Source organism: Chanos chanos, chromosome 6, assembly GCF_902362185.1.
Source record: "Chanos chanos chromosome 6, fChaCha1.1, whole genome shotgun sequence".
Classification (NCBI taxonomy): Eukaryota; Metazoa; Chordata; class Actinopteri; order Gonorynchiformes; family Chanidae; genus Chanos; species Chanos chanos.
In genome coordinates, this window is record NC_044500.1 from 30,544,813 (window position 1) to 30,570,321 (window position 25,509).

Sequence of the window (25,509 nt, forward strand, 5' to 3'; positions counted from 1 at the left end):
CCTCCCTACTCTGCTCTTTATGTCTGAATGTCAATAAGCAAATGGAGTGTGATGTGCAGTGACTGTCCTGACGAGGTGTCGGTGTCTGCGTATGTGGTTTGCACTGGTCTGAAACGCTATGTTGAAAGGAGGGCATTGTTCAGATTCTAATGCATGGTTCTGACAGGACGGCCAGCTTCAGCCGCTGGAATCAGACAGGTGATGTGAGCTGAGCTGTCCGTTCTCCCCTTGGTGTTGTAGCCTTATCGTGACAGTGTGTTTTTCCCCCTCAAAAAGACAATTATCCGTGGTTGGTTTCCCTTGTTTGATCTCATGCACCATATGTATATCAGAAGTAGATGTTAGTCTGTTGTTATTATTAGCCGATGAGACATCAGTTCAACAATACCTCTATGTGACCTTAATTCAAGCACTTTTCTTCCTAAGAATTCTGCAGTACTCAATGCTTGGACTGGTCAATTTGAATGCAGTTATGGCATTTCATCAGAATGCCTCATATCCCATAATGTGGCTTGGGTTCCGCAGCACTTATCAGTATGTCATGTTATCCATGAGTGCCATGTTTATAGTAGTATCCTTACATATTGTATTGTACTGTATGTGAAACATCTCAGGAGTATAATTTATATTTTCGTTTTATCTCTGGCTCCATATTGTTCATGTTGTGTTTTCTCTGTACACAGTACTGCTTTGCATGATCCAGTGACAGTTGTTTTTTCTGTACTTGTGTCAATAAATATGTGGCGCGTCATTCCACTAATTTGCCAGCAATGTATATGTTGTTATATGTTGTTGTTGCTGTTGTTTAGTCAGCCGGTGGACTCATTAACAGTAAATGCAGCTATACATGTATTTGTAACCCCACATTACGATATACATGTATTCACATTTAACATATGTGAAGAAACACGTTTAAAGGAGTGGTATCTGATCTGACAGATACAGAACAGCGGCCTAAGCTTGGTGCTTTGTTATTTATATAACCGAAACTATGCTATACTTCAGTGCACTTTTGGCACTCAGCCATTGTATTGTGCAACATCAGCACGTATTTCTGTTATTCCAGGTGGGTAAGGCAAACACTTCTTGCCAGCAGGTGGCACTATTTGATTTCGTACTAAATCCACAAAACCCACAAAAAAGGGGGAAAAAATAGAAAGAAAGAAAGAAAGAAAGAAACACCAATCACAAGCAGAATTGTCACCACACTCTCTCCTCTAGCAGCCTCTTCTATGGTGAATCACAGGGAAGGGGATCAGATAAGGTATCAGTGTGAACTTTGTTTAAAATCAAACAATGTGTCCGAGGCTGATTCCGTACCTTGTGTTTGCTCTGTCTTCCACTATATCGAAACAAAGATATATAATCGTTAATGACACAAATGTGATATTTATTAGTTTTGCTTTGGAGGAAAAGCAACCCCGAGATCAGTTGTTAAAACTGAAATAGGGGGATTTGAGAGGACACAAGGGATTCGTTATGGGAACTGACTCAAGCTGACTACTTCAGCCAGGCCCACACATCAGTACGGCACAGAAGTCTGTTTGTTTTGGTTTACATCCCGTCCATGCAAGTCCTAACCTAAATTATGTTACTTACGGGACATTATTCTCAAGTGTAAACATGGAGCATAAGCCATTTCATTTTCTGTAATCAAAAAATATTTTCTCCAACGATTTTTAATCATAATCATTTTGAGTGTGAGAAAAGTCCTCAAAGTTTGTGGCTAGTGTTTTTTAACTATATGTGTAACGGCACATCAAAGATACCACAACAGGGCTATAGGTCTGCCTGACATCAACTGACATCTCAAGAGCATGAGAAACACTGAGGCAATATGCAAATGTGCAGTACAAGGTATAAATAAGACAGAAATGGCACAAATGTTCTTGATGTACTAGATAGGATCAAAAAAGCGAGGAAACGACTGTTGGCATGCTTTGTTCAATTAGAGTTGGCCGGTGACAAAATAAGTAGCCGTATTTCAGTATGACAGTTCTCCTAATTGTTCTCTCTCACTATTACTTACATTGTCGTAGTGAAGCATCGTCACAAAAAAACAGCAATTATCTTGAAAGTTATTCGTTTTCATGCATGCAATGTATCTAGAATTATTCATTTTTATAATGTTCTCAAACGCCTCCATGCCTCCGATCAAGTGACTATTCTCTTCGGTGGTTGGTTTGCATGTTACTCCCACGCCAAGTTCATCACATGATGTGAAATCTTGTAGGTGGATTAAAATCATAAACATTATATTAACTAAGGTCCTTATGGCTCGATTCTCAGGGGAATGTGTTTCTTCGATATCATATCCTTGTCTATAAAGTAGGCTACTTTCATTCAATAAGACAACAGAAGGGTAGGACTACAGTCTTTCCCTTCCCCTCTTTCAACTTAACGCCTTTGTTTAGCTTACAATCGAGGAAAAAAACATCCTGAAGGCGCAGGGCCTTGACACCCAAGAAGACTAAACTACGTGAACTCTGAAATAGCGGTGGATAGACCTGGGTGATAAAAAGTGCCTATGGCTTTTCTATTCCAAGGTTTCCTTTACAGTAGAGTCGATTTCAAATTCAAACCAGTGTTTAAAAATAGTTACATCTACACTTTTTGGTATCGTGTAAATTGAATGTTTCTGAGGTTTGTATATAGACATGGGGGAGAATAATAAAGTGTGAAAGACGAAGCATGTTTGGGGAATTATTCGATTTACAGACTGTTATAACTAATGCACTTACCAGTGTTCCTACTCTTTTGCGCTGGATAGTCTCCAAAGTTTAATATCCTCTGAACGTAATTTATCAGATCATTCACAGTGATAGGGTAGTAACGTACCACAACCTACCACAATCGTTGATGAGATATGTGTTAGGAAAAAATTCTTTACGTCTAATTAAAATGTTATGACCGCCAAAAGCGTCCGTTACACTGTGCCATTTGTACAATTAAAGTTTTGGAGTAACCTATAATAGACTTCCGCATTGATCCATGTGATGCCCAAAGGTGTTCCAATGGGAGGAGAACTACGCGAACGCGAATTACGCCTTGAGTTGAGCATCTCAACTTGGCTTTGGAATTGATTGCCACTTCGTGTACTGCATGTCACACGGACAACCGGAATCACTACTAAGGTGCTGCGTAATCGATAACGATTAATAGATTGCCTGATCTCTAAGTTATAGGCCTATTTAAGGGAAGGAGAGGAGGGGATAGAGGAAAACTTCAGAGTTTGCTTCGGAAAAGGAAGCGTCTACGCAACTGACCACGCTCTACAGACCAATACAGGTCAGTTAATCTCTAGGTTCTACTCTTGTGAGTCGAGGAGATAAATTTGTATGTTATGTGATGCATGAGAGTAGACACCTCTACACAAGACGACAACTGGTTTAGAGCTTGAAATCAGTCCTCGCAGTTCAAATTCACGTCTTTATCACTTTAAGCGCAGACTACATGCTCTGCAGCAATTTCAAGGATCAAAATCCACATATTACGACAGGTAAGTGCCCCTTGAATCTAATTTGTGAAAGTTTTCGTGTAGCATAGCCAGTACAATTGTACACCATTAAATCCTTACAACCTACGGTGGACCACTTTTTTTTTTTTCTTTTTTGGCGAGTCTACGAAGAGCTGACAAGTATATACAGATAAGGCGTATTACACTGGCGACTCGTTGAAAGTTTGATTTTCTGTTGTAATCTGTTTAAAATTAAGCAAATGTAATAACTTTCAGGATTGTAACCTAGAGTCTAAAATACCATCGCATCGCTAATTGTTGTCATACTTTTAACGATTTCACATTTGAGGGAAATATGAAACGCAATCTGACGTTTCTGTCTTTGAATTCTGAGGCATCATTTTGCATGCGATTAGGTTCCGATGTTGAAATAAAAACATCCAGAAAACAATTAATGTGCATAGACTGCCTCGTTGGAATTCTGTATAACATTTCATTCATATGTGTTTTTTGCATTAAATGCTTGCTGTTCTAAATCAGTGAACGCGTTAAACCGGCAAACCTTAGGTGACAAACCATTGTCTCTTCTAAGCCTCTTTCAAAGGTTTTCTTTGCTACAAGTGAGACATGTCATAAGTATATCCGTAATTTGTACAGTCATAAACAAATCTGTGAAGTTATCTTAACCTCGCAGTGTTACACATTAACGTGATTTTAAACTTGATGTGGTTTTGAACTTCTAAATGACTATTATAGGTTGTTATTTTCATTTAAATTGATATAAACTGCCTTCGCTCTATTGCAGTGGTCAATGAAAACAGCTCATCATACTAAAGAAAACGTCTCACGACTTAGATGTCCATTTGTTCAGAAGCTATTGTACGAGGGTGCTGTATGTATTTGTTATGAATGCAGTTTTCCTTTATCATTACAACAGCCTCTTGCCCAACTGTGGCTGCATCAAATCACATGCATGAAGTTCTCCATGACGTTTCAGGCATATAACACCTTTGTTAAATTGATGCAGTTAATGACTTTCCAGTTGTAATAACTGTGTAGTTCCACAATATAACCATATATTATCTGGCCCAGAGAAAAAATGAAATCTCTGATATCTCTTAATTTTTTTTCCTCCTTTTGTGTTCTCCTATCAACTCTGGTGTGTGATATAATAGGGTTGTACTAGTATTATATGTGTAAGGGCAAAGTCACTCTATATTGACATAGCTCACATATCAGCCGAGCTGATTAATATGTTCAGGTTATGTAGGGACATTACTAAGTGTCTTTTAGCTGACATGTCTTCTGTTTTGCGTGGATTGTGAAATGAGCTATCGTAGAAGTAGTTCAGTTTATGTGTGGGTTGAACTGAGTTTTCTCGATAGATCAGAGGTCAAAATCAGATTTTTTGAAATGAGACTCATTGCTGTGATTTTCCAAGTCTTACTTGTGTTGTCACACGAAATGCCAAGCTGGCAAACATAAAAAGAGAGAAGACGCATTATTTCTGATTGGGCTGAAATTGGTAGCTTAGCTCGGTAATCTTTAATATTATATTACAGTGACATCAAAATGATCTGAAATCTTGAAATCAACTTAAGACCCTGATCATTTCATTTTAAATGCAATAACAGGTCATTAGAATATAACGTCAAAACTCAACTCCTTATTAAACCTTGTCAGTCATGACACTAATGTTGTTGGCCTGTGAGTGCAAGTCAAATCAGAGTGTTTCAAGTTGGATCAGATAGTCTGCCCTGTTATATAATTGCTTCAGCACAATAGACTTTGCTCTGTTGTAATAAAGGTGCGGGGATGTGAGCAAAGCCCCGTTTATATTTCTCGTTGTACAGCTACACGGTCTGTCAAATTTTCCAACTGGGAGTTCTTGCAAACCCGTCTTACTGATTCATTCAACCCACTGACCCCTTGCTTTGAAAAGTATTAAGGCCTCTCACCATTGCTTCAGATTGAAAAGGGAATATTTGTGGAGAGTTAATGTATGAACGTGAGCACACAAATGCTGTGAAACGCCAACGGCACATATAAAGTAAGAGCACATGCAGTTGTGTATGTGTTGAGGGGGGGTAAAGTAGAGACTAACATGTGTTTGCTTACGTGGGCCCATAGTGTGAGTCGTGTTTGTCTAGTTTGTCTTTATAATTCTGCAGTTTGGCTACATTTTATGTATGTAGAAATGTGTCCCTCCACGTGAGTACATATAGAGTTTTGTTTAAGTCTATACTTTGATTCACAAGTTTTGGTTTGTTTTACGTGTGCCCTTTAGAGAATTTGCTTTGCTGTTCTGTCTGGTTTGTGTAAACTTGTTTTGTCTTTCAGATTAGTACAGTCTTATTCCCTTTGTGGCATCTTCTTCCCTTTGTTTGTTTGTGTGTGTGTGTGTGTGTGTGTGCATGCGTGTGTGTGTTTGTGTCTATACACACACACACGCACTCATATATACTATACATTTCTACTGTCTTACTGCCTTTGTGAGTGTGTGTGTTTGTGTATGTGTGTGTATGTGACAGAGAGTGGGAGTTCTCTTTACTTTGCATTTTTTGTTTTTTGGCCTGAACTATTCTTAATGCAAGATCTTGTTATGTTTTGCCATATTTGTTTAGAGTGAAAAAGAAATGTAGTTGCTGAAAACAACTAGTGTCAAACAATATTATTCTGGCGTGTTTTTCTGTCAAACCAAAAAGAAATGATAAACGTAGGCCTGTTCTCTTTGTCTCATTGACTCCCTCGTAAGTAAGCAGTGTATGTAGAGTGGTTATAGACGGCAGCCTGTCCCACAGAATGAAATGTGCCTCGTAAACAAATGCCTTAATCCGACAGTTGACAGTCAAGTGTGTCATTTTCAGACAATTCGCTAACATAGCCATCACAGCCAATGAGATTCATGTCCTCAAAACAAAAATTAGTGTTAAAGTCAATAACTAGTAACACATGGAAAAACTTTTGTAAAAATGTTTATGGTACTACGGAATGATAGCTCACGCAACATTAACACAGCAGAATGAGGAGCCCAACAGTGGCAGTTGTGATCATGGGGACAATGGTATGTAGCGTGTAAATACATTTTTCTTCATTTCTCATCAAAATACTTTCCCATCAAATCTGTCTTAAATGTCACTAAATATTTCAGCTACAACTCTTAAAGTAGAAGTCAGCTCTTAGGTTTAAAAGAAGATGAAGTTCTCTCTGAGTTAAACTGGTGAAACTATCACATTGGTCTATGTACTTCATGTGGTTATTCAGGCCTAAATACAGCAGCACACAAGAGACTGTTTCACACACAGCGGGCATATATGGTCATGAAGTGAGTAATTAGTCTTTCTCATTTTCTCATAGATATCTTACACATAGGACACACATTTTTAGTTTCAAATGAGATTTCCGAAAACAGTCTACCAGGTACAGGTACTTCGTTTAAATATCCACGACATATTTAAATGAAGTACCTCTTGAATTTGTACCGTAAGTGTTGTCGTGCACAACTACCGCGTTGGGGGCTTAGCTTGATATGCTGTACTTATCAGTCAGTAAATATTAATGAAGAATTAGAGGGAGGATTTAGTTCTTTAAACACACCCCAGATGTCAAATGTAATCAGAACATTTTTACTTAGAATGGCTAAGACAAGCACTTAGTCGGTTTAATTAAGGAATAACTTTTTTATGGAAAGGGTAGCTGCTAGCGGTATGACAACATCAACATGTTTTTAGCGTGTTGTGACTCCCACCTTTTTCCTGTTCATGTCAAGGAATAGGGGAAGGCCCCCATCCTCTGGCACGCTGAACTGCGGAGGGTTTCGCAGCCTGAAACACCCTACCTTATCCGTCGAGGAAGCGCAACAAAGCCTCGCGGGATTCATCAACTGTTAACTCATTCCTATTAAAAGAAATTGGGGAAAAGTTCATGTCCTTAGATATGGTACAAGCTCAAATTCCCAAGGAGCCGCACAATAAAGACCTTAGAATGCGTGACACTTGCCAGAAGCATGTTATTTGTCGTGGGTCCAATCTGTCTTAAAACGTCCCTCAGGAGTATATTGGTACAAAAAAAATTAGCCGCAACATCCGCCCATATTAAAGTACATGATGTTTCACTCTTAACTTCAGATAAAAAGATAAGTGGTTAGGGCCTAAGGTGCGAAATCAAGAGGGTCTTGAATACAAAAAAAATGCGTATGGGCATTGATAAATATGTGAGACTGCGTTCATGTTTGGGATTGTGTTCTAGCTCTTAATTCTATGTTTGGATGCATTTTGCTGCTCTAAGAGAACACTTAGAGTTTTTAGTCCTAGAGAGAAAAGTGATTGTTGAAAGCCATATAAGGGCAAAAGAAAAGTACTTGTGTAAGAGCAAATTCAAATTTCAGCCTTTTAGGACATGTAAACAGTTAGATCCAATTTGGTTTATCTCACAATAGTACAAAAAATACATTTACATGTGTGCGGGTCAAGAGGGCAGTTTACTATGGTCAGTCAACACTGACAGTAACTCTAGTAGTCAAAGTGCAAATAACAGGAACTCAAAATGAATATTTAAGTTGCGCTGTAGAGGAGCCTAATTTTAACACAGGCAAATGCTATTAAATGAATCTGAGGAAGAAGTGCAGTTATCAGTCAGTTTTCTCTGAAGAGAAGTGGAACCAGTATGCCTTCGAGTGAGAGTGAAGCAACAGGAAATCATCTGGCTAGTCTAACACCTCGCAGAAGGACCACATGATAGTTAGCTGTCTGCACTTTTGCTGAGGCCATGCAGTGTCCATACTAAGAAAAAAAAAGCAAGTCTCCCTGTTCCTTTTTTTTTTAAATTATTAATAACCTTTACCAAAAACTGCACACTTGCCATCTTCCTCTTGTTAAAAGTTCAATCCAGCCTAACCCAATGAATACGGTTATTACCCCTGTGAAATCCCATTACCACTGATGCTCCCAGCAGGCTGTTCACAGAGGTAGTTTTCCAACCGACAGAAGTCTAAATAAGTGTAAATGAGTCTACATTATAGTGTTTTGAAGTTTCTTAAATCGTCACGTGACCTGAATTGATGTTATGTCCTAGTTACTGGTGCCCACTAAATGAACAGTGTCATTTGTCATGAACAGTGTCTTCATTCTTTGTTATTTTTTTTTTTTCAACTATGGTTTTGTCTAATTTCAGTCAAAAATGGCATTTATGATCCGAGTCAACCCAATATATTTTGGCATTAGATGATGTATAGGCTACATTTTACTGAGGGAGCATCCTTAGCAAAATGATTTTTTTTTCTTGAGGGAGGGAATATGTTCCCTCAGCATTTCCCAGTAAAAAAAAAAAAAAAAAAAAATTAAAACAAATCAGAGTTCACTCCGGTTTGTGGCTTGGTAGAACGATCCATGTCAACCTACCCTGAAATGTGGTCAGAAACCCCCAGAACGTGAGGCTTTTCAGTATTGAGAGAGAGCCGTGCTTAGCAAACTCAGTACTAGTCGAGTGGGCGCTGAGACGGTTTTACTGTCTGGCTCCGACTCAGAGCAAGAGGGTGCACGGCTGACATTGGCACAGGCAGAGAGTGCTGTTTTCTGGCAATCACAATGCTGCTGAGTTCAGGAAGTCACACAGCTCTCTCCACACAGTGTGCTCTCAGACAGCGCTTTGAGGTCACCACGGGGAGCTCCCCCTCCTTGTTTCTAATGGTGAAAGTATTGCGTCAGGTGATTGTCCCAATCTATATCTTTTCCTTTAAGTGGCAGTTTACCTTGAGGGTAAAAAAAAAAAAAAATTCAGATGGAAGAAAAAAATGTGTCCAGACATAAGATTATATGATTTTTTTGAGCGTTAGCAAGATCGTACTTCAGATACTCTAGAGAGTTCTTCTTTACAGTCTTCCGAGAACATGCCATGTCTGAGCCAGGTTGGCTGACTGCTGTCTTTCACCTGTTTTGTTGTATTTTGTCAAGAGTTTTACAAAGGCTCTCAGTGATGGATCACGTTGGCTGGCAGTGTCTTCCTCTCTTTTATATTCTGCCATTATGCCTTACACCTGGAGTTTAATATTCTGTCTGATTTAAACGAATGAGTCTATATGCAACACAGTTTGGAGATTTATACTACAAATCACATGTTTAGGAACAAATATTTTATTGAAAAGTATGACCTGTAACAGAAGCATGCCCTGTAACAGAAGCAGATGAAGATTGAAAGTATTTGTTTCACTTTCAAAAAAAAAAACAAAACCCTGACTGGAGTAGTTGTTGTTGTAGACACCACAAAAAAAAAAAAGGAATTTTGTTTTAGATAGAATTCTTTAAGGAAAAGGTTTTGACTTCTTGTGGTCTTGTCAGACTGTCAATCTGTGATGAACATTATGGCGCTACTGAATGTAGTCAGACAGGTTTGTCTCGTGTTCTCTGAACTCAGAGACGTTGATCAAGAGATGGGTGCTCCATATTTCCAGTGTACAGCATTAGCACTCTCTCAAATGTTCTAATACAACCCTATGATGGACACTGCAGAATATAAATAGGCTGGTAAGTTGATACAGGTTTATAGCTGTGTTTTCGTTGTTGGGCATTTCATTGTCGTACTTGTTACCACTTGAAAAGCGGTTTGTCACAACTTTGGCTGTAGATTACAGTAACACTTTTTAATAAGGTCGGCATTATTGTGAACAGAGTTCACAATATTACCGTAAAAGAATAATTGGGGAGGACCTTTTTCTCATTTCTCCATAATATGTCAACAAATTTTGAGGGGGAGGGCATCATTTGAGGTTTCATTATAGATTTATCTTTACTTTTTTTCTGTCAGAGAGCTTTCTGACATTTGATATCTTGTGCCTTTGGCATTTGTTTGGTTCTATTAGGAAATATTAATGGAAAACATTGTGTTCTTATTGCAAGACTGTCCCTGTGGAAAGAATTTCACATCACATGCTCTCTCTTTTGTCTCTCACATGAACAGGAACGAGGCTTACACCAGTGAAACGAAAAACAATAATCTCACTAATGTGCTGTAAACGCCACACTAAAACTAAACAAAAGACCAAATGAAAACAAGACTCCACAGGATTTCCTACTTTATCAAATATCCTGGAGATTATGACATACAACGTTATGAGTGATGATCTCAACAAATGTAGACCAAAGTTTTGACATCTGGAAAAAGGGTGATGGTCCGTCTCTATGATTAAAAAGTGAAAGCAGTGTAGAAAAGGAAGACATAACATACTCAATTTTCATTTAAAATGTAACCTTTTAGAATATTGTAGGACAGCTACAGTAACCAGTCCTTGTTTCCAAGTTAAAAACAAGCTGAGGCATGACAGAGGAACACAATGTTAAAACCGTATAATAATGGTTGGTACACATGGGTTTTTTTGTTGTCTTTTGTTAATATCCAACGCATTCACTTCGATCATTTGTCATGTTTTGCCGTGATGACTTTGTACGTCATATTGTCAGAGACGCATTGTGCTGCAGTAAAATGTGAAATGGTTTTGGTATATTTGGACATTCCTTAACATATCCTCATGTACCTTTAGGGATTCGAACGTGTTTAGTGCAATATCAGCAAGTCTTGTCTGTCGACAGAGGAATTGTCGAACAGTTGGACAAAGAACTGTTTTTGAAACAAGAGTTTGAAGAAAGAGTATTTTTTACAGTATTTTATGAATGTATAGTAGTTATTAGAATCTGGCCTTTATATGACTGCTAATTGAAAATTTGATGATTTACTGAGCAAAAACTGGTACTGTTTTTTAATATCGTATCCTTAAAGACTACAAATCATAACAAAAGGGGACAATAGCCTCTCTCCGGGGAAAAGATGCTACTTGACTGCTTTTTCCCCCATTGTACAAATCACACAACTGTACAAAAGACTGAGATGATAGCGTGTTATAAGAAACACAGGAGAAGAGGCATGATTCAGTTGTGTCATTCAGCTATGGTTTAGAAGAGATTAGAGCCTGAAGCCAAAAAGATTTTACTGCACTAAAGGTTTCATTTGAGAAAAGATTCTAATGAGGTCTAGTCAAATTAATTCGAACACATCATTTCAATCAACGGGTCCAAGTTTTACATAGTAACCATGCTTTAAAGGACCAATACCTTAAATATCCGACCGTGTTTTTCAGCATAGGCCTGTGGTTTGAGACAAAAGGTCATGGGACTGGAATTCAACCACTAAAGAAAGCTGAGGAGTTTAGGGAGGTAGTCTTACTAACCATCAAGTTTTAGTCCACTAGCTACAAATATCCCTTGCCAACCAGAGCAAAAGTCATCCTGCAAGATGTTTACCACATTGCAAAAGGGACATCCACGAGACGGAAATTTGTGTCTTTTCTATGAATAGGCCACTGCCCATGGCTTCCAGAAATCTCAATACAATATTGCCTCCACTGCCCCCTGCCCTTAAACAGTTGGCCATGTCTGCAATTTTAAGTAGATTCCATTCATTTGCTCACATTCCATTCAGGTAAAAAGGGAAAAAATAAGTCATTGAACAGAGGATGTTTGCAACGTATTGGTATTTTAGGAAAGCCATTGGGAACCATTTCAACTATTCAGCTATTTTTGGAATATTTTGGATGCACCATTTGGATTTACTTCCGCACCTGTGCTCTTTTACATAATCTGTGTTCACCCCCTTTGTGTAGATTTGTAAACCCATATCAGTATTGGGTGACATACCACAGGTATTTGCCTCAAGAAGACAATCACAGCATCACACAAAACTGTTTATTAAGAATGTATACAACAATATACATGTATATACAGTACAATCTCCTATATAAGAATTATTAATAATACATTGTAAAATTTGGAATTGTTTCTAGGAAGAGTTTATCATCACATTAATGGTGAAAAATACACAATTCTTGATGGAAGATCATGAAGGGCAACTTTACCCATGTGGCCTTGATTATATAAAACCCTACTCAGTGCCAAGGATCAATAGAGACAGGCCCAGAGCAATCAGAATTTGTTAGTTCTTTGATTGGTCAAACAAGTTACAGCTCAGTTTATCATCAACCAAAATCTGATCTCTGTTTCAGTTGCACTGTGGAGTTGTAGACTATATTTAAAGTGTCCTTCTTTTCACTGTATTTGTTTATGACTAAAAGGCATCAGCACAACTGTAGGCACACATTTTTGTCCTTGACTGGGTTAGCCCATACAGACGTCTGTTTAATTATGCACTCTTGCTCAAAATGTCTGTGGATTAGAGTGGAATCTATACTTATTTGAGCTAGGTAAAGTTCACATTTTGGCAGACTGACCATGAGTGGAACACAAATGTCTTTTTTACGTGATCTTAAAAAAAAAAAAATCAGCTTGCAACACTGAAACTTAATTCTTCATTCAGTTAATAATCTCTTCATAACGCACTGTACATAAACTTACATAGACCGAAAGAGAATGTGTTAACAGTTTCACGATAGGCTACTCCACGCAAATGATTTACTGCAAAGTGCTGCCCCTAAGTCCTTGCATAAGAGTAGATTCTAATTTGAGACTTTCTGACCTTTTGGACTGTCTGTGAGGCCCAGACCCACTCTTGTGCCTTGTTGTATTTTCATTGGGTAATCACACTATGAAATAGGAAGTCAACACTTGTCTTTGAGCCACTGGATTAGTGTCAGTAACTCTGAATTTTCTTGTGCCATGAAACTGGCTCCTGTCCAGACGTTTATGACAACTGAGGTAATCTGCAGTGAGAATAGTCATCTGTTCTACAAATCTAAGGTTTTGTAGCACTCTGTAGCCTGCGATTCTCTGTTACAATTGACACTGTGATTGTTTGTGATTGTACTTTGTTTAATGTAGTTAGTAAGGTGTTTGATTGATTGTTAGCATCCTTGCTATTGTTCTTAGCTTAACGCTTGTTTCATTAGGCTAAATGGAAGAGCCTTAGTTTAGTTATTTGTGTTTGGTTGTTTGGACAAGTGGCATGACGTTCTTGTCAATAATTACAAACAAGTTTCTGTTACACTGTGACTGTGCGACTCTGTAGCTAATTTTCCTTTTACTCATGCGGACGGCGATGAGCAATTTAAAAAAAAAAAAAAAAATCAAGCATGAAATGACTAACATAACAGGAGATCTGAAAACACAACAGTGTAAGAATTCATCGTGAGGTCAAGTTACAGTCAGTCCAGACCCATCATTAAGATTACAACACAATGATGCCTTCAGCCCTTTTCTAAGACTGGGTGTCTTCTTGGCAGATATGGTGGACACACAGACGTTTTCCTGGCCCATGGGATTCGGCCTGAGTGCGTTGGAACTGACGGAACTCGATGACAGCTCGCACTCGCTGGACATGAAACCGTTCACCACCCTGGACTACACAAGCATCTCTGGCCAAGATTATGACCCAAGCCCACCCCAGGGTGAACTGACGGACATGGATCTGTCACACATGTACAGCTACAGAGCACAAGAAAGCCAAAGTATGCCCTGTCTGTTCACCTTTCTTCTAAAAATGGTAGTTCACAGGCAGAAATGAAAATGTGTTTGTTTCTGCCGTGTTTGCCTGAAAATGTATCACCCCGTTTGTGACACCATTAACACGAGACATGTAGAATCTAAAAAAATAAATAAAATGGGGGGGGGGGGGTGGCGGTGGTAACTGGTGCTCTTTCCTTCACTGTCAGGATCCCTAAGTCATTCTCTCTGTTTTATTCAGGTTCAATAAAACTTGAACCAGAATCTCCTCCCCAGTATGCAGAGGGCAGCCTGCAGTATTCCAAACTGCATGAGGACGCATCCACCTCTGTGTTAAATATTGAGTGTCGTGTATGTGGGGACAAGGCCTCTGGCTTTCATTATGGTGTTCATGCTTGTGAAGGCTGCAAGGTAAGGAACATTTAAAGCATATGCCCATTTCACTATCAAGCACAGTCATGCTCTCTATATCTATCCTGCACGTTTCTGATTTCATGAAGATCTGAAATTAGTAATTCACTAAATGAAAAGATGCTGATCTAAATCAATGGAACAAACAACAAATACTGATTTTAGTCGAAGCGCAGCTAAAATAGATAAGTATCTGAACTAATTGCATATCAGCAGAGAATATAAAGGTAATTTCATTCCAAAAGTCAAAACCCCTACTCATCAACCGCATATAGCAGAAACCAGTGAATCGTGATGTGAAGTCTTGATAATTTGCTTCAGTCTCATTTAGAGCTTTTGTTGTGGCGTATCGTTCGATGCTGAACCATTAAAAACATGCCACATTTCTTGCCAAACCTTCAAAGACTTTTTTTTCCCGTCAGCCTGATAAACTCAGCTGTGGTTTGAATTTACTAACAGATATGTAGATAAGGTCAAAAGTTGACTGTCCATGTCTGATGTTCCTTCACCCTCAATGTCTGTCACGTTAACCACAAACTCGCGGCAAGTTTCCACTCTCTGGGCAGAAATGTGTACGGGCAGAAGATGATGAAGAGGTGTTTGAATAAAAATAATCATTTGTGTGGGCGACCCAGACATCTCAGGTGTATTTCCATCCCACTCAGACATGGTACATCTACATCTGCGTAGGCGTTTTTGAAAAGACAGCTTGGAAAAAAAAAAAAAAAAGCACAATGATAAACTTATTTCTTAATTCATTCATGCTGTACCTCATCCCAACAAACACTGACTATGGTACCTGTAAGAGTTTATATTGGGGTATACATTGTTCCTGGCTTGCATCTATTAGCAACACAAAGAATGCCTCCAGTATTGAGGTCAGCCAGCAAGGTTAATACATTTTATTGTTTTGAGATACAAAACAGATTTTGGGTGGAGCCTCCGTCGCCCCAACTTCCTATTTCTATGAATAGCCTAATCTATTACAACAAATTAAAATTAGAATCCTGAGGAGACCCGGAAAATACAGGGGGGAAAATTCTTCATTGTTTTATATGGACATTTTAGTCAGGAAACACATTCCATCATTCTAGAACATTCAGCTTTAAAGGCTTTATGACCCTATGAAATTATGACGGCGACCAAAAATACAATGCAACAATCGTTCCTGTGACCTAAGTTTAATCTGTTCCTTATTGGAAGTACTAAATCGCAATATTTCCTAATCATAAGATCAAATGAGATATTAGTTAAGACTGTCTTTATCTCCTGTGGGTATGGTACATCCTGTGGGTATCCTGTGCTATAGGGTCAAACTATGGCTGATCAGTAGTGCTTGCAGATATGCATTTGTACAAATAATTAAGTCCAGGTAAGTTTCTAGTTAAAAGTTGTAAAGATTAGATTGCGTATTTTAGACTTGGTTACTGGATTGTTTTTGGGCTCTGTTGACATGTTTAAAAGTAGTGCTCCTTCATAGGACTTGTCTTAGGTATGTATTTAACAGCACTCTGTGTTAACAGTGGGAATATTAAGCCCCCTGCTTTACCCAAAGTTCAGTTTAGACAAGACAGTTATGTTCTAATGGTGCATTACAGAGATAAAGCTGTGACCTCTGAAAAAGATACTCGAAGTTATCAGTAAGTGAATAATGACTCTCTGGTCGACTTTTAAAGCGTTGCAATCAAAGTTGAGAAAGAAACTGTGCAGTTTATATACACAACAACTGGAAGTGCACGCAGATATGAGGCACGTCTCACTGTGATCTTTAGCAGTTAGGACACATACAAATATGAGTCGAAATATACCAGCCTTCAAAGAAAATTACCTACATACACAACATGTAAAGAAATGCTATTGCTAGTACACGAGAACAAAGTTTACTTTACCTAAACAAATCAGATTATCTTAACACATGTATGTATCATTTTCTGTATACAATCTGAGATACTTTATGACATGTCCTGTTATCTTGTCTTCAGATGCAATCAAATCATAAATGTATTTCAATATTGCACCAGCTTAATAAACGAGGATGTAGTGGTGACTTTTTATCCTTTTGACCGCAGGGATTCTTCCGCCGAACCATACGTTTGAAGTTGGTGTATGACCACTGTGACTTGCACTGCCGCATTCACAAGAAGAGCCGCAACAAGTGCCAATACTGCCGCTTCCAAAAATGCCTTATGGTTGGCATGTCGCACAACGGTGAGACTCGGTTGCCATTGTCCCCATACACCCCACGTTTCTCAAATTAAAGCCTTCCGTTCCTGAGAAGGGCCCAAGGTTTCAGAGAAGTGCTTTCTGTATGAACCGCTCAAGACAGACACCCTTGGTAGCTCTCCACCTTTGAAACGTAGTTGAGTCGGCCCATTTTGCTTTGTTGTTTCCTTTCTGTGGTCTCATGCTGCACCATATGTGGCACTGCACTTTCAAAACGTGCATAGCACTCGAGTATGTGTGTGTGTGTGTGTGTGTGTGTGTGTGTGTGTGTGCATGTGTGTCTCACCAGAGAGCTGAGAAACACTCCATTCGCACCCTGACACCTTCCTTCACAGGTCTGCCTCAAGGCCGGATTCAGACATCCTGTTCGTGGTACTTCCTATCGAATCAAAACCTCAATGTGTAGAGTAGTTTTAAAGTTTTGTTGCAAAAAAAAAAAAAAAACCCATTGAGTTCTTATTTCAAACATCCCGGAAGAGTTTATATGGTTTGTTGGAAAAGTTGTATTTTTATGCTACTGTTAGTTTTCAAATAATCCACGACATAGTATTAGTAGTTTATTCAAATTTTCAGTAAAAAAAGGATTAAATAAAATCTAAAACATTTTTACCTTCTCGCTATGTTGGATATTGGAAACTTGCTGAAAAGAAGTGTGGGAAAACTGAGCACTGGTTTGATAGAAAAACGGTATAGTAATTTTGTCTTTAAGCTTCAACCGAATGCACCTGTTGAGGCTCTTAGATTTCACCACTTTAAAAAAGCCTCTGAGCGCTGTACTGCAGGGTGCAGGCGTTGTTCTCACCACCGCAGGGTCAGTCAAGTTTATCGTTATCTGCTGCTCAGGTTCCTATTGGTTTGCTTTGTTTTCCCTGCTCCCCTCTGCTTGTTCTCTCTCTAACTCTCTCCCTCTCCCTCTCCCTCTCTCTCTCTATCTCCCTCCCTCCCTCCCTCTCTCTCTCTCTCTCTCTCTCTCTCTCTCTCTATTCATGCACATTGTAGTGGTTTGCGAAATCTCATCTGAGTTTAGATGGCTTTCTCTTTTATCAATGATTCATGAAGGCACGGACTAAACCACCAGCAAAACTGCTGTGTCACAGTTCCTGGCTCCAGGCCAAAGATATACAGTAGAATAGAGTTGACAGGCATGTGCAGGTTTACAAAAGGTGTGATGGTTAAGTGCAGTCTACATTAATCACGGTTTTAAAACATGTTTGGGCATATGTGTGGGATGACGCTAACTTGCTCCCATTGGACATGTTGATCAGACTCACCAGTTTAAGACGGAGTGGAGTTTTTTACTTATCCAATTTCCACATTTAAGAAAACTCCCTCGCCTAACTAATTTCATATGGAAAAATCCATACGTTGTTCATCTGAGGTAAGCATTTAAAAGAAGCAGAGTAATTAAGCTTTCTGATGTTCCAACTGTAATTATATCTTCCCTTTATCAACACAAAAAACAAAAACAAAAAAAAGAAACAACAAGAAGACCCTCTTACTACTACTATAACTACTACTACTACTACTACTACTACTACTACTCCACTTTGTAGTGTCATTGATTTCTGCCAGTGTTTCATTAATGATTGCAGGTTGACACAGTCAACTCTGTGTGCCCATGGGCTTTGTGGTTTTAATGACCAAAGATGACCTATTTTTTATTCCCTCTGAACACATCAGCGGGCCCACATTCACCATAATTTGTGAGTTTCGTAACTGTGTGACGACACAGCTTGTAATGCTCTGTTCGTTTTACTGGTTGAACAATCTTAACATGTTAACAAGTGAATGAGTCCTCTTGTGACACTGTGTGATAACATAATATAATCCACTATATCGGCCTTAATATCTTCTATGAAGGTCAAGGACATCTGAATAAACCATTGAAGAACTTTATGTGTTTAAGTACAGAATGAATCAGAGCTCATTCATTCTGTTTTCTGTAGGGTTTTTTGTGCTTATGCTTTCAGAAAGCTCTACATAAATCACAGTTTTGCAACAGGTTTGGTCATTTATAAATGTTACCATTTATAAATGTTCTGAAATGTTCTTAAGCCTAACCATATGCCAACAGACTGTGTGTTAGGCGGTTTAGTTTTACAACCCACACACTCTTCCCCACTGAGCAAAAGCTAACCTTTTTTTTTTTTTTTTTCATTGCTGTTGATATGCCTGGAGTCAGGGTTTGGGGGTTTCTCATGTTTGTCTGTTTGCTTTTTCCCAGCCATTCGCTTTGGCCGCATGCCTCAGGCAGAGAAGGAGAAGCTATTGGCTGAGTTCTCCTCTGACATGGACCACATGCACCCAGAGTCGGCCGACTTAAGGGCGCTGGCCAAGCATCTGTACGAGTCCTATCTCAAGTCTTTCCCTCTGACCAAAGCCAAGGCCAGGGCCATCCTCTCAGGGAAAAACAGCGACAATGCAGTAAGCAGAAATACTAAAACAGTTTCTAACATTAATCACAGGAGCAAATGTTATAACCCCTGGATAAAATGTTTTTTGCTGTTGTCGTTGTTGTTGTTGTTGTTGCTGCTGTTTGTCGAAATATTAAACGAAGAACTCCGCTTAAGCCAATGCAGTCAGTTCTTGAGGGAGAAATACTGAATGATGTACTCCTCAGTGAAGGCATTTACCTGGTCAAACCTCACAGAATATAATTATCTACTGCAGACCTACTTTATTTTTGTACCAACATTTAAACCCCTGTCTCACAGACAGGAAATTGAGGGTTTGTGGCATCATCAGCATTGTATTGAAATCTATGCTATGCAAAAGCATTTGCTACAACATTTTTGATTCAGGATCTACACCTCTCTGAGCATGGTTCTATGCTGTATCATCTAAAACTTTTCATTTATCTGAAATGCAAGCTTGCCATAGCATTAGCTTTGAAAAGGGAAGGTGATAATGTCAATAGCTTCAATTTGACAGATGAATAGGTATTCATGAATAGGTGGTGTAAGTGTGTTTTGTTCTGTGCATTGTTCATATAATATTCCTTGGGCAGAAAAAAAAATCTTGAAAGCGAATTTGCTGTTATTTAGTGTAAAATGCAGTTTGTGACAGTTTTCAAGGGTCGTGGGAAAGATACACCATGCGGATAGTAGTATCTTGTGCACTGCAAGTCTTGAAATAGAAAACGCTGAATTGAAAACACTGTGGAACAGCAGGTTTTTAGCATGCATAGAGGCTGAAAATTCGTAGAATGCAGGTGCATAGAAGCATGCATAGAAGGTAGAAATTCAGGTTTCCAACACCTGCCAGAAATACGTATACAATGTGACGTATTTGAGCCCAACAATATGTCATTTTCACAGATATTTTGACTACATGTTTGGCTTTGACCAATGTATTGGTGTCAGAGCCTTTGCTACCAGTATGCTCTGAATGATTTATGCATGTATAAGCCATGTACCTATGTGCTTTGCATGAGCCATAATGTTATTTTTAATGGATCCATTAGAGGAAACACACAATGTGTTAGCTTACAAACTATCGAATTCTACAGATAGCTCAGTCTGACCAACATGTACGTTTATAAATGTGTTTATGTAGTAAACTGGGTTTCTCGTTTTGGGTTCTTGGCTGTCACATTATCAAAGACTATGTTACTAGTCATCCTTACCTTATCATTTGATTACCTTTTATGGACTTTTATGGGGTTGTGTTTGTATCAAGCAACCATTTCTTGATTGTTGACACAAGGTGACAGTTTCATGAAAAAGATTTTCTATTTCGTTTTATTCCTGTCAGTTTGTACTCAGAGACAGGTATCCAGTAGCGTTTAACGTGACAAAATATTACCCGAAAATTCATTTAACCATGCGCTCTAATGCTCAGAATTTATATGGCTGGAAAAGAAGAAACGATTTTCCTGTGGGTTGACAGCTGTTAGTACGATAAACCTTGTTATAATTTTTGAGGGGTTAAAGTCATAACAGTACAACGACTGGCTATTAGCAACATACCAGCAATTACACTTTGCATGGCCTGGGCTCACTGTAACCATCTGTAATGATGGATGCTGAACTTTCTCAGTAGCAAACTGTGTGTTTTAACATCCAGCCAATAATGGATAAAATATTGTGCCCTTCTGGCAAAAGATATGACCAAGGCTGCTAAACATCCCTTTTTTCGACTTGTTTTGACTAACACAGCCAAAGATATGAACTAAATGATACTGAACATCTGGTTGTGTCCAGCATGCAGAAATATTTGTGAAGTTGCAGGGAGCAGAATTCTAATTTTACAGTTGGACCAATCTTTGTCGAGTTGAGTGAAACTATATTCATCACTTTATTTGATTTGAATTGATTAATGTTCCAAGATAAATTCATTCAACCTTTGCCGAACAGAACAACAAACAAACAACAGAGCATTTATTCATTTATTTACTGTCTGACATGCAGGATCTTAAGCACAGTTGACACAAACAAGATTGATGTTGATCACCTTGGGACTTAAGACTGTCAGTGAACATGTTTTCTGTTTTATGTCAGAGTACACACTAACAAATTTTATGTCTCCACTGGAATGCAAAGCTTCATTTTGATCAAACAAATCCTCCCCCAGAATATTCTGGTTCTCATCTGCTTCAGCTCTGTTTTCACCAGTTTACCAAACTGTGTTGTATGCGTATCCCACTGCAGCTGTAAGACTTCTTGAAGGTGAATGACCAAATCACTGATTATGTCAAGATGAAATGTTTTTGCCCACTAAAAAACGCTCTGAAGATTATTTTGGCGTTCTAGAAAGTCTTTCATATCACAACCTTTATTGATAATATCAGGAGCTGTAAGGCCCTGCCGCTTCCTTTTCGAGGTCATCTATGAGACACAATTCTAAAAATACCACTGAACCTCGTTTTTGAGGTCATTAACGTAATAGATTTACTTGAGAGGAAACAAAGGGACTTGCCAGTAATTATGTCAACTAAGTACATCTGTAGAAATGCAGTGTCTTCGACTGTACCAAATCATCAACTGAGGTAGCTTGATCAAATTTAAATGAAACAACTTGTACAATAATTTACAGAGAGTGTCATCATTTTCTAAAACTATACATTACTCAGGGGTAACAAACCTTTTTCCAATGAGAAAAAAGGAGTTACTGGAGTGACCTGTTTGTTTGCTTTTCCGCAGCCTTTCGTCATACACGACATGAGGTCTTTGATGGAAGGGGAACAGTTCGTCAACTGTCGGCAGATCCCGACGCAGGAGCACAGGCCAGTGATGGGTGCTTTACACCCGCCACCTGACGAGGCCGAACTGCGTTTCTTACACAGCTGCCAGTTCCGCTCTGCAGAGGCTGTCAGTGAGGTCACAGAGTTTGCCAAAAGCATCCCGGGCTTTGTGAACTTAGACCTGAACGACCAAGTGACGCTGTTGAAGTATGCCATGATCGAGGTGCTGTTCATTATGATGGCGGCGCTTATGAACAAAGATGGCACGCTCATCTCATACGGCCAGATCTTCATGACACGCGAGTTCCTCAAGAGCTTTCGAAAGCCTTTTGGCGAGATGATGGAGCCCAAGTTTGAGTTCTCCATCAAGTTCAACTTGTTGGAGTTGGATGACAGCGACATGGCACTCTTCCTGTCCGTTATTATTCTCAGTGGAGGTTGGTAATGGTGTCTTTTCACGTGACACACACAATGACCATATATAGTCACATTGTCATAGACTGCCTCACTATTCAAAATTACATCATCCATTTGATTACCTGAATCTTTCTTTTTATGGCTTTGTGCTGGTGACAAGGAAGTTAAACAAACAGCTCTTGATAGATGATCTCATTTGATTGACATACACTGGAGATATGTGAAATTGAGTAATTTCATGATTGAGAATGCACTGTTCCCACAATAATTTATTTCTCAGTTCAAATATAGACAGCATACCCTTTGTTAGTCTCCACCCATTGTTAGTCTCAGTGTCCACCTGTTAAAAATAGTTAGTACAATACGCGCTGGATTTGCTAGTTTTGTTGGTGGTTTGCTGCCCGTAAGTTGGCAACCTACTTGGGGTGTGGATTTTCTGTGGCTTCTGAACCAGTATGTGCTTTCGGACTTTCCAGTGGGAGTGTAGGCTGTTGTGGGTGGCAACCACAGACAAGAGGTGGAAGGTGTGAAAAGGTAGTAGGTGTCAGGCAAAGAGATGAATTTGCATGTTTAACTATAAATAGGCCTATGCCCAGCAGGCAATTTGTTATTTTTTAACAGGGCAGATGGCCCAATGGTCACTGACACTACTCTGTAGAGTATGTAGGAGATGGCAGGTTAACAAGGGGGACGCATTTTGGCCATTTTGCTATCAAGGGGGATAGCATCCTCCCTCATCCCTCTACAAATGGCATACAGCCTATGCCCACTCGGCCCAATATTTTTAGAGCAATAAGACAAATTATGAGAGAATCCATGCAGAATCTGTGTTCTGTAGAGCCTACCCTGATCTAATTCAAAATGTCACATGCAATGATACCATTCAGAGGGAAAGTCAAGTACTGCAATTTGTTTGAGACTTCAAATTTGTAAGAAAATTTGAGATAGTTTATGACTATTGCTGATTACATCCTTTGCAGATTGCTCACAATTAGGAAGCCGTTGAGTTTTTCTACAAAAATAAATTAGTTAGCAGCATTGGTGTTCTTAGTAAATCCTCTACTAGAACAAATTGTAATATTTGCATGGTTACAACCAAAAGAATACTATAAGTGACTGGCTATTAGCAAAAAATCGTTCATTGCTTTTATTAGAACTGAAAATTTATTTGATTGTTGTATAGACCATATAACATGTGTAATTACCGTTCCAACCCATAATAAGTTTCATACATTTTTATGAGTGCCCTGTATAAGGCTTCAATTCACTCATCACTTGACTATGAGGTGTAGCTATCAAAAATGTCGTCTTTCCTGTCACTGAGTATTACGACAGCTATCCTCATAGACCTAAGCCATATCAGCCAAAAGAGCATATCTCATTTTTATTCAGCCTTTAAGGCAAGCAGGGTCAAAACATAGATGACATCTAATTCAAGTACTTTTTAGCCAACCACAAGCATATGAGTCATAAGCTTATAGCTCATATCACACTCAGGTGATATGAACTCACATGGAGTTTGGCATTGTATTTAACCAGCGTAATCTGGTTTGTTTAGGGGATTCTGAACATTGATCTGTCTTTATCATTATGGTGTTCTCTTACATACCACAATGTTACTTAGACTCATCCAGGAGCTCGAATACAGTTATCACAGAGAGAGATTTATTGGTCAGAGTTTTGTGACTATTTAATAACGTCCTGACCTTGAACTTCGATGATTCAATGTTCCATTTACACAAAGATGTGAACAATTAACCACACTGGAAAGCTTAATTGTGAAAAGACGAAAAAAATTGGAAGAAAAATCAAGCAGTTTGCCTCAGCATCCACAAGTACAGATGACTGGATGAAGCATTTGTGTCTCAAAGTTTTAACTCTGGGGTGTATTCATATCTATAAAAATCACATATTTGTGGTTGATGAGTATCTACACAAGTGTGTTTCATTTGATTAAAAGAAGCCAGTGTCATGATTAATGACTGTCCAAACTGAATTACACTCCCTCTGTTGTATTACATATCTAGCCAAAACATTAGTGAAGTCTGTTGAGTTGATTGGTTCTGTTACCTTGGTTCCTGCAGATCGCCCAGGTCTACTGAATGTGAAGCCTGTTGAGGACATTCAAGAGACTCTTCTCCGTTCATTGGAACTGCAGTTAAAGATGAACCACCCAGATTCCCCACAGCTGTTTGCCAAAGTCCTGCAGAAGATGACGGATCTACGGCAACTTGTTTCCGACCACGTACAAAGCATCCAGCTGCTGAAACAAACAGAGATTGACATGTGCCTACATCCTTTACTGCAAGAGATTATGAGAGACTTGTACTGAATTGTAGTTTAAGATTGTGAACCCAAACAGTAGTGATTATGTTTCTAGTTACTGCTGTAACTGTGTTCTTTTCTCATCATCAAGTGAATGAAAACCACTCAGATGAAAAAAAGGAGAGAGTTACCTGTTAGACTATTACAACTGTTTCCCTTGTCTATTTCTAAGACTGAGTTGGCTTTTTTTCAGGATCCTGCTGAAAGGGGAACAGCACCACTGTGAATACATTTTTACTGCATATAATGAAACTGTCCACAAATACAGCTTAATGCGCACATGCAGCTGTTGAACATTAACTTGTCTTTTTCCCAGTCCACATTCTGAAAGTCTTACATTCTGCTAAAATGAATAAGCAAACATAATGTAATTTTCATGACAGTGCCTTACTTAAATCACTTTTTTTGGCTTTGTATGTAAATAGAAGTTTGCCTCCTCAAAGACGCTTTTTAGATGAGCCCTACATGTCATATTTTAAATTATACATCAGCTTTAACCACTAATCTTAAATTTGCTTTTCCTTTTTTTTTTTTTCCTTTTTTTTTTCCTTTTTTTTTGCGGCTCTAGATAGAAACAGACAGCGAATTTAAATGGTATTTTTCAAAGGACCACCCTTGTTTAGAAGGAAATGATGTTTTAACTTGTAAATAAATATTTTCAAAAAATGTGTGTGTCTTAAATGTTTTACATCTAATGTTAAACTCACCATACTGTAATATCGTCAGTATATCAAATTCACATCATGTGTCCAGTAATGACACCTTTTAACTTCAGTAAAAATCATATCAAGAACATGCTGCATCATTCACTCATGAAAGTGTCCAAGTCACATGGGTTTTGAAATTAGATACCTTTTTCTTGTGCGTGAGTAGAATTTATCTTTTTTTTTTTTTTTTTTAATGGCTTCCTCCTGAAAACAGTGCTGGTAAGGATCATGCAATCCTATCACACGCAAAGCTATTTCACAGTCATTACATCATACCCTTTATAACGTGTCTCTCCAAACACACCCTGCTGTGATTGCAAAATCCAAACTCCACTGAGCTAAACA

At 38.7% G+C, this 25,509-nt stretch overlaps 1 protein-coding gene across 1 annotated transcript; it reads left to right on the top strand.

Moving 5' to 3' along the window:
• Nucleotides 1-3,305: 3,305 nt before the first annotated feature.
• Nucleotides 3,306-25,093, top strand: pparg (peroxisome proliferator-activated receptor gamma). The gene is made up of 7 exons (XM_030777862.1): nucleotides 3,306-3,499; nucleotides 13,680-13,904; nucleotides 14,141-14,310; nucleotides 16,380-16,518; nucleotides 18,758-18,957; nucleotides 21,675-22,152; nucleotides 24,217-25,093. Exons 1-7 carry the CDS (start codon nucleotides 3,454-3,456, stop codon nucleotides 24,462-24,464), a joined length of 1,506 nt encoding a protein of 501 aa, XP_030633722.1. The 5' UTR covers nucleotides 3,306-3,453; the 3' UTR covers nucleotides 24,465-25,093.
• The last annotated feature ends 416 nt before the right edge of the window (nucleotides 25,094-25,509 follow it).

What these genes read in the sequence shown, in the direction of transcription:
- pparg (XM_030777862.1), top strand. Translation starts at nt 3,454, where the DNA reads ATGCTCTGCAGCAATTTCAAGGATCAAAATCCACATATTACGACAG. An exon ending in AAATCCACATATTACGACAG is followed by an intron (nt 3,500 to 13,679) that starts GTAAGTGCCCCT and finishes TCTTCTTGGCAG; the next exon opens with ATATGGTGGACACACAGACG. An exon ending in CAGAGCACAAGAAAGCCAAA is followed by an intron (nt 13,905 to 14,140) that starts GTATGCCCTGTC and finishes TGTTTTATTCAG; the next exon opens with GTTCAATAAAACTTGAACCA.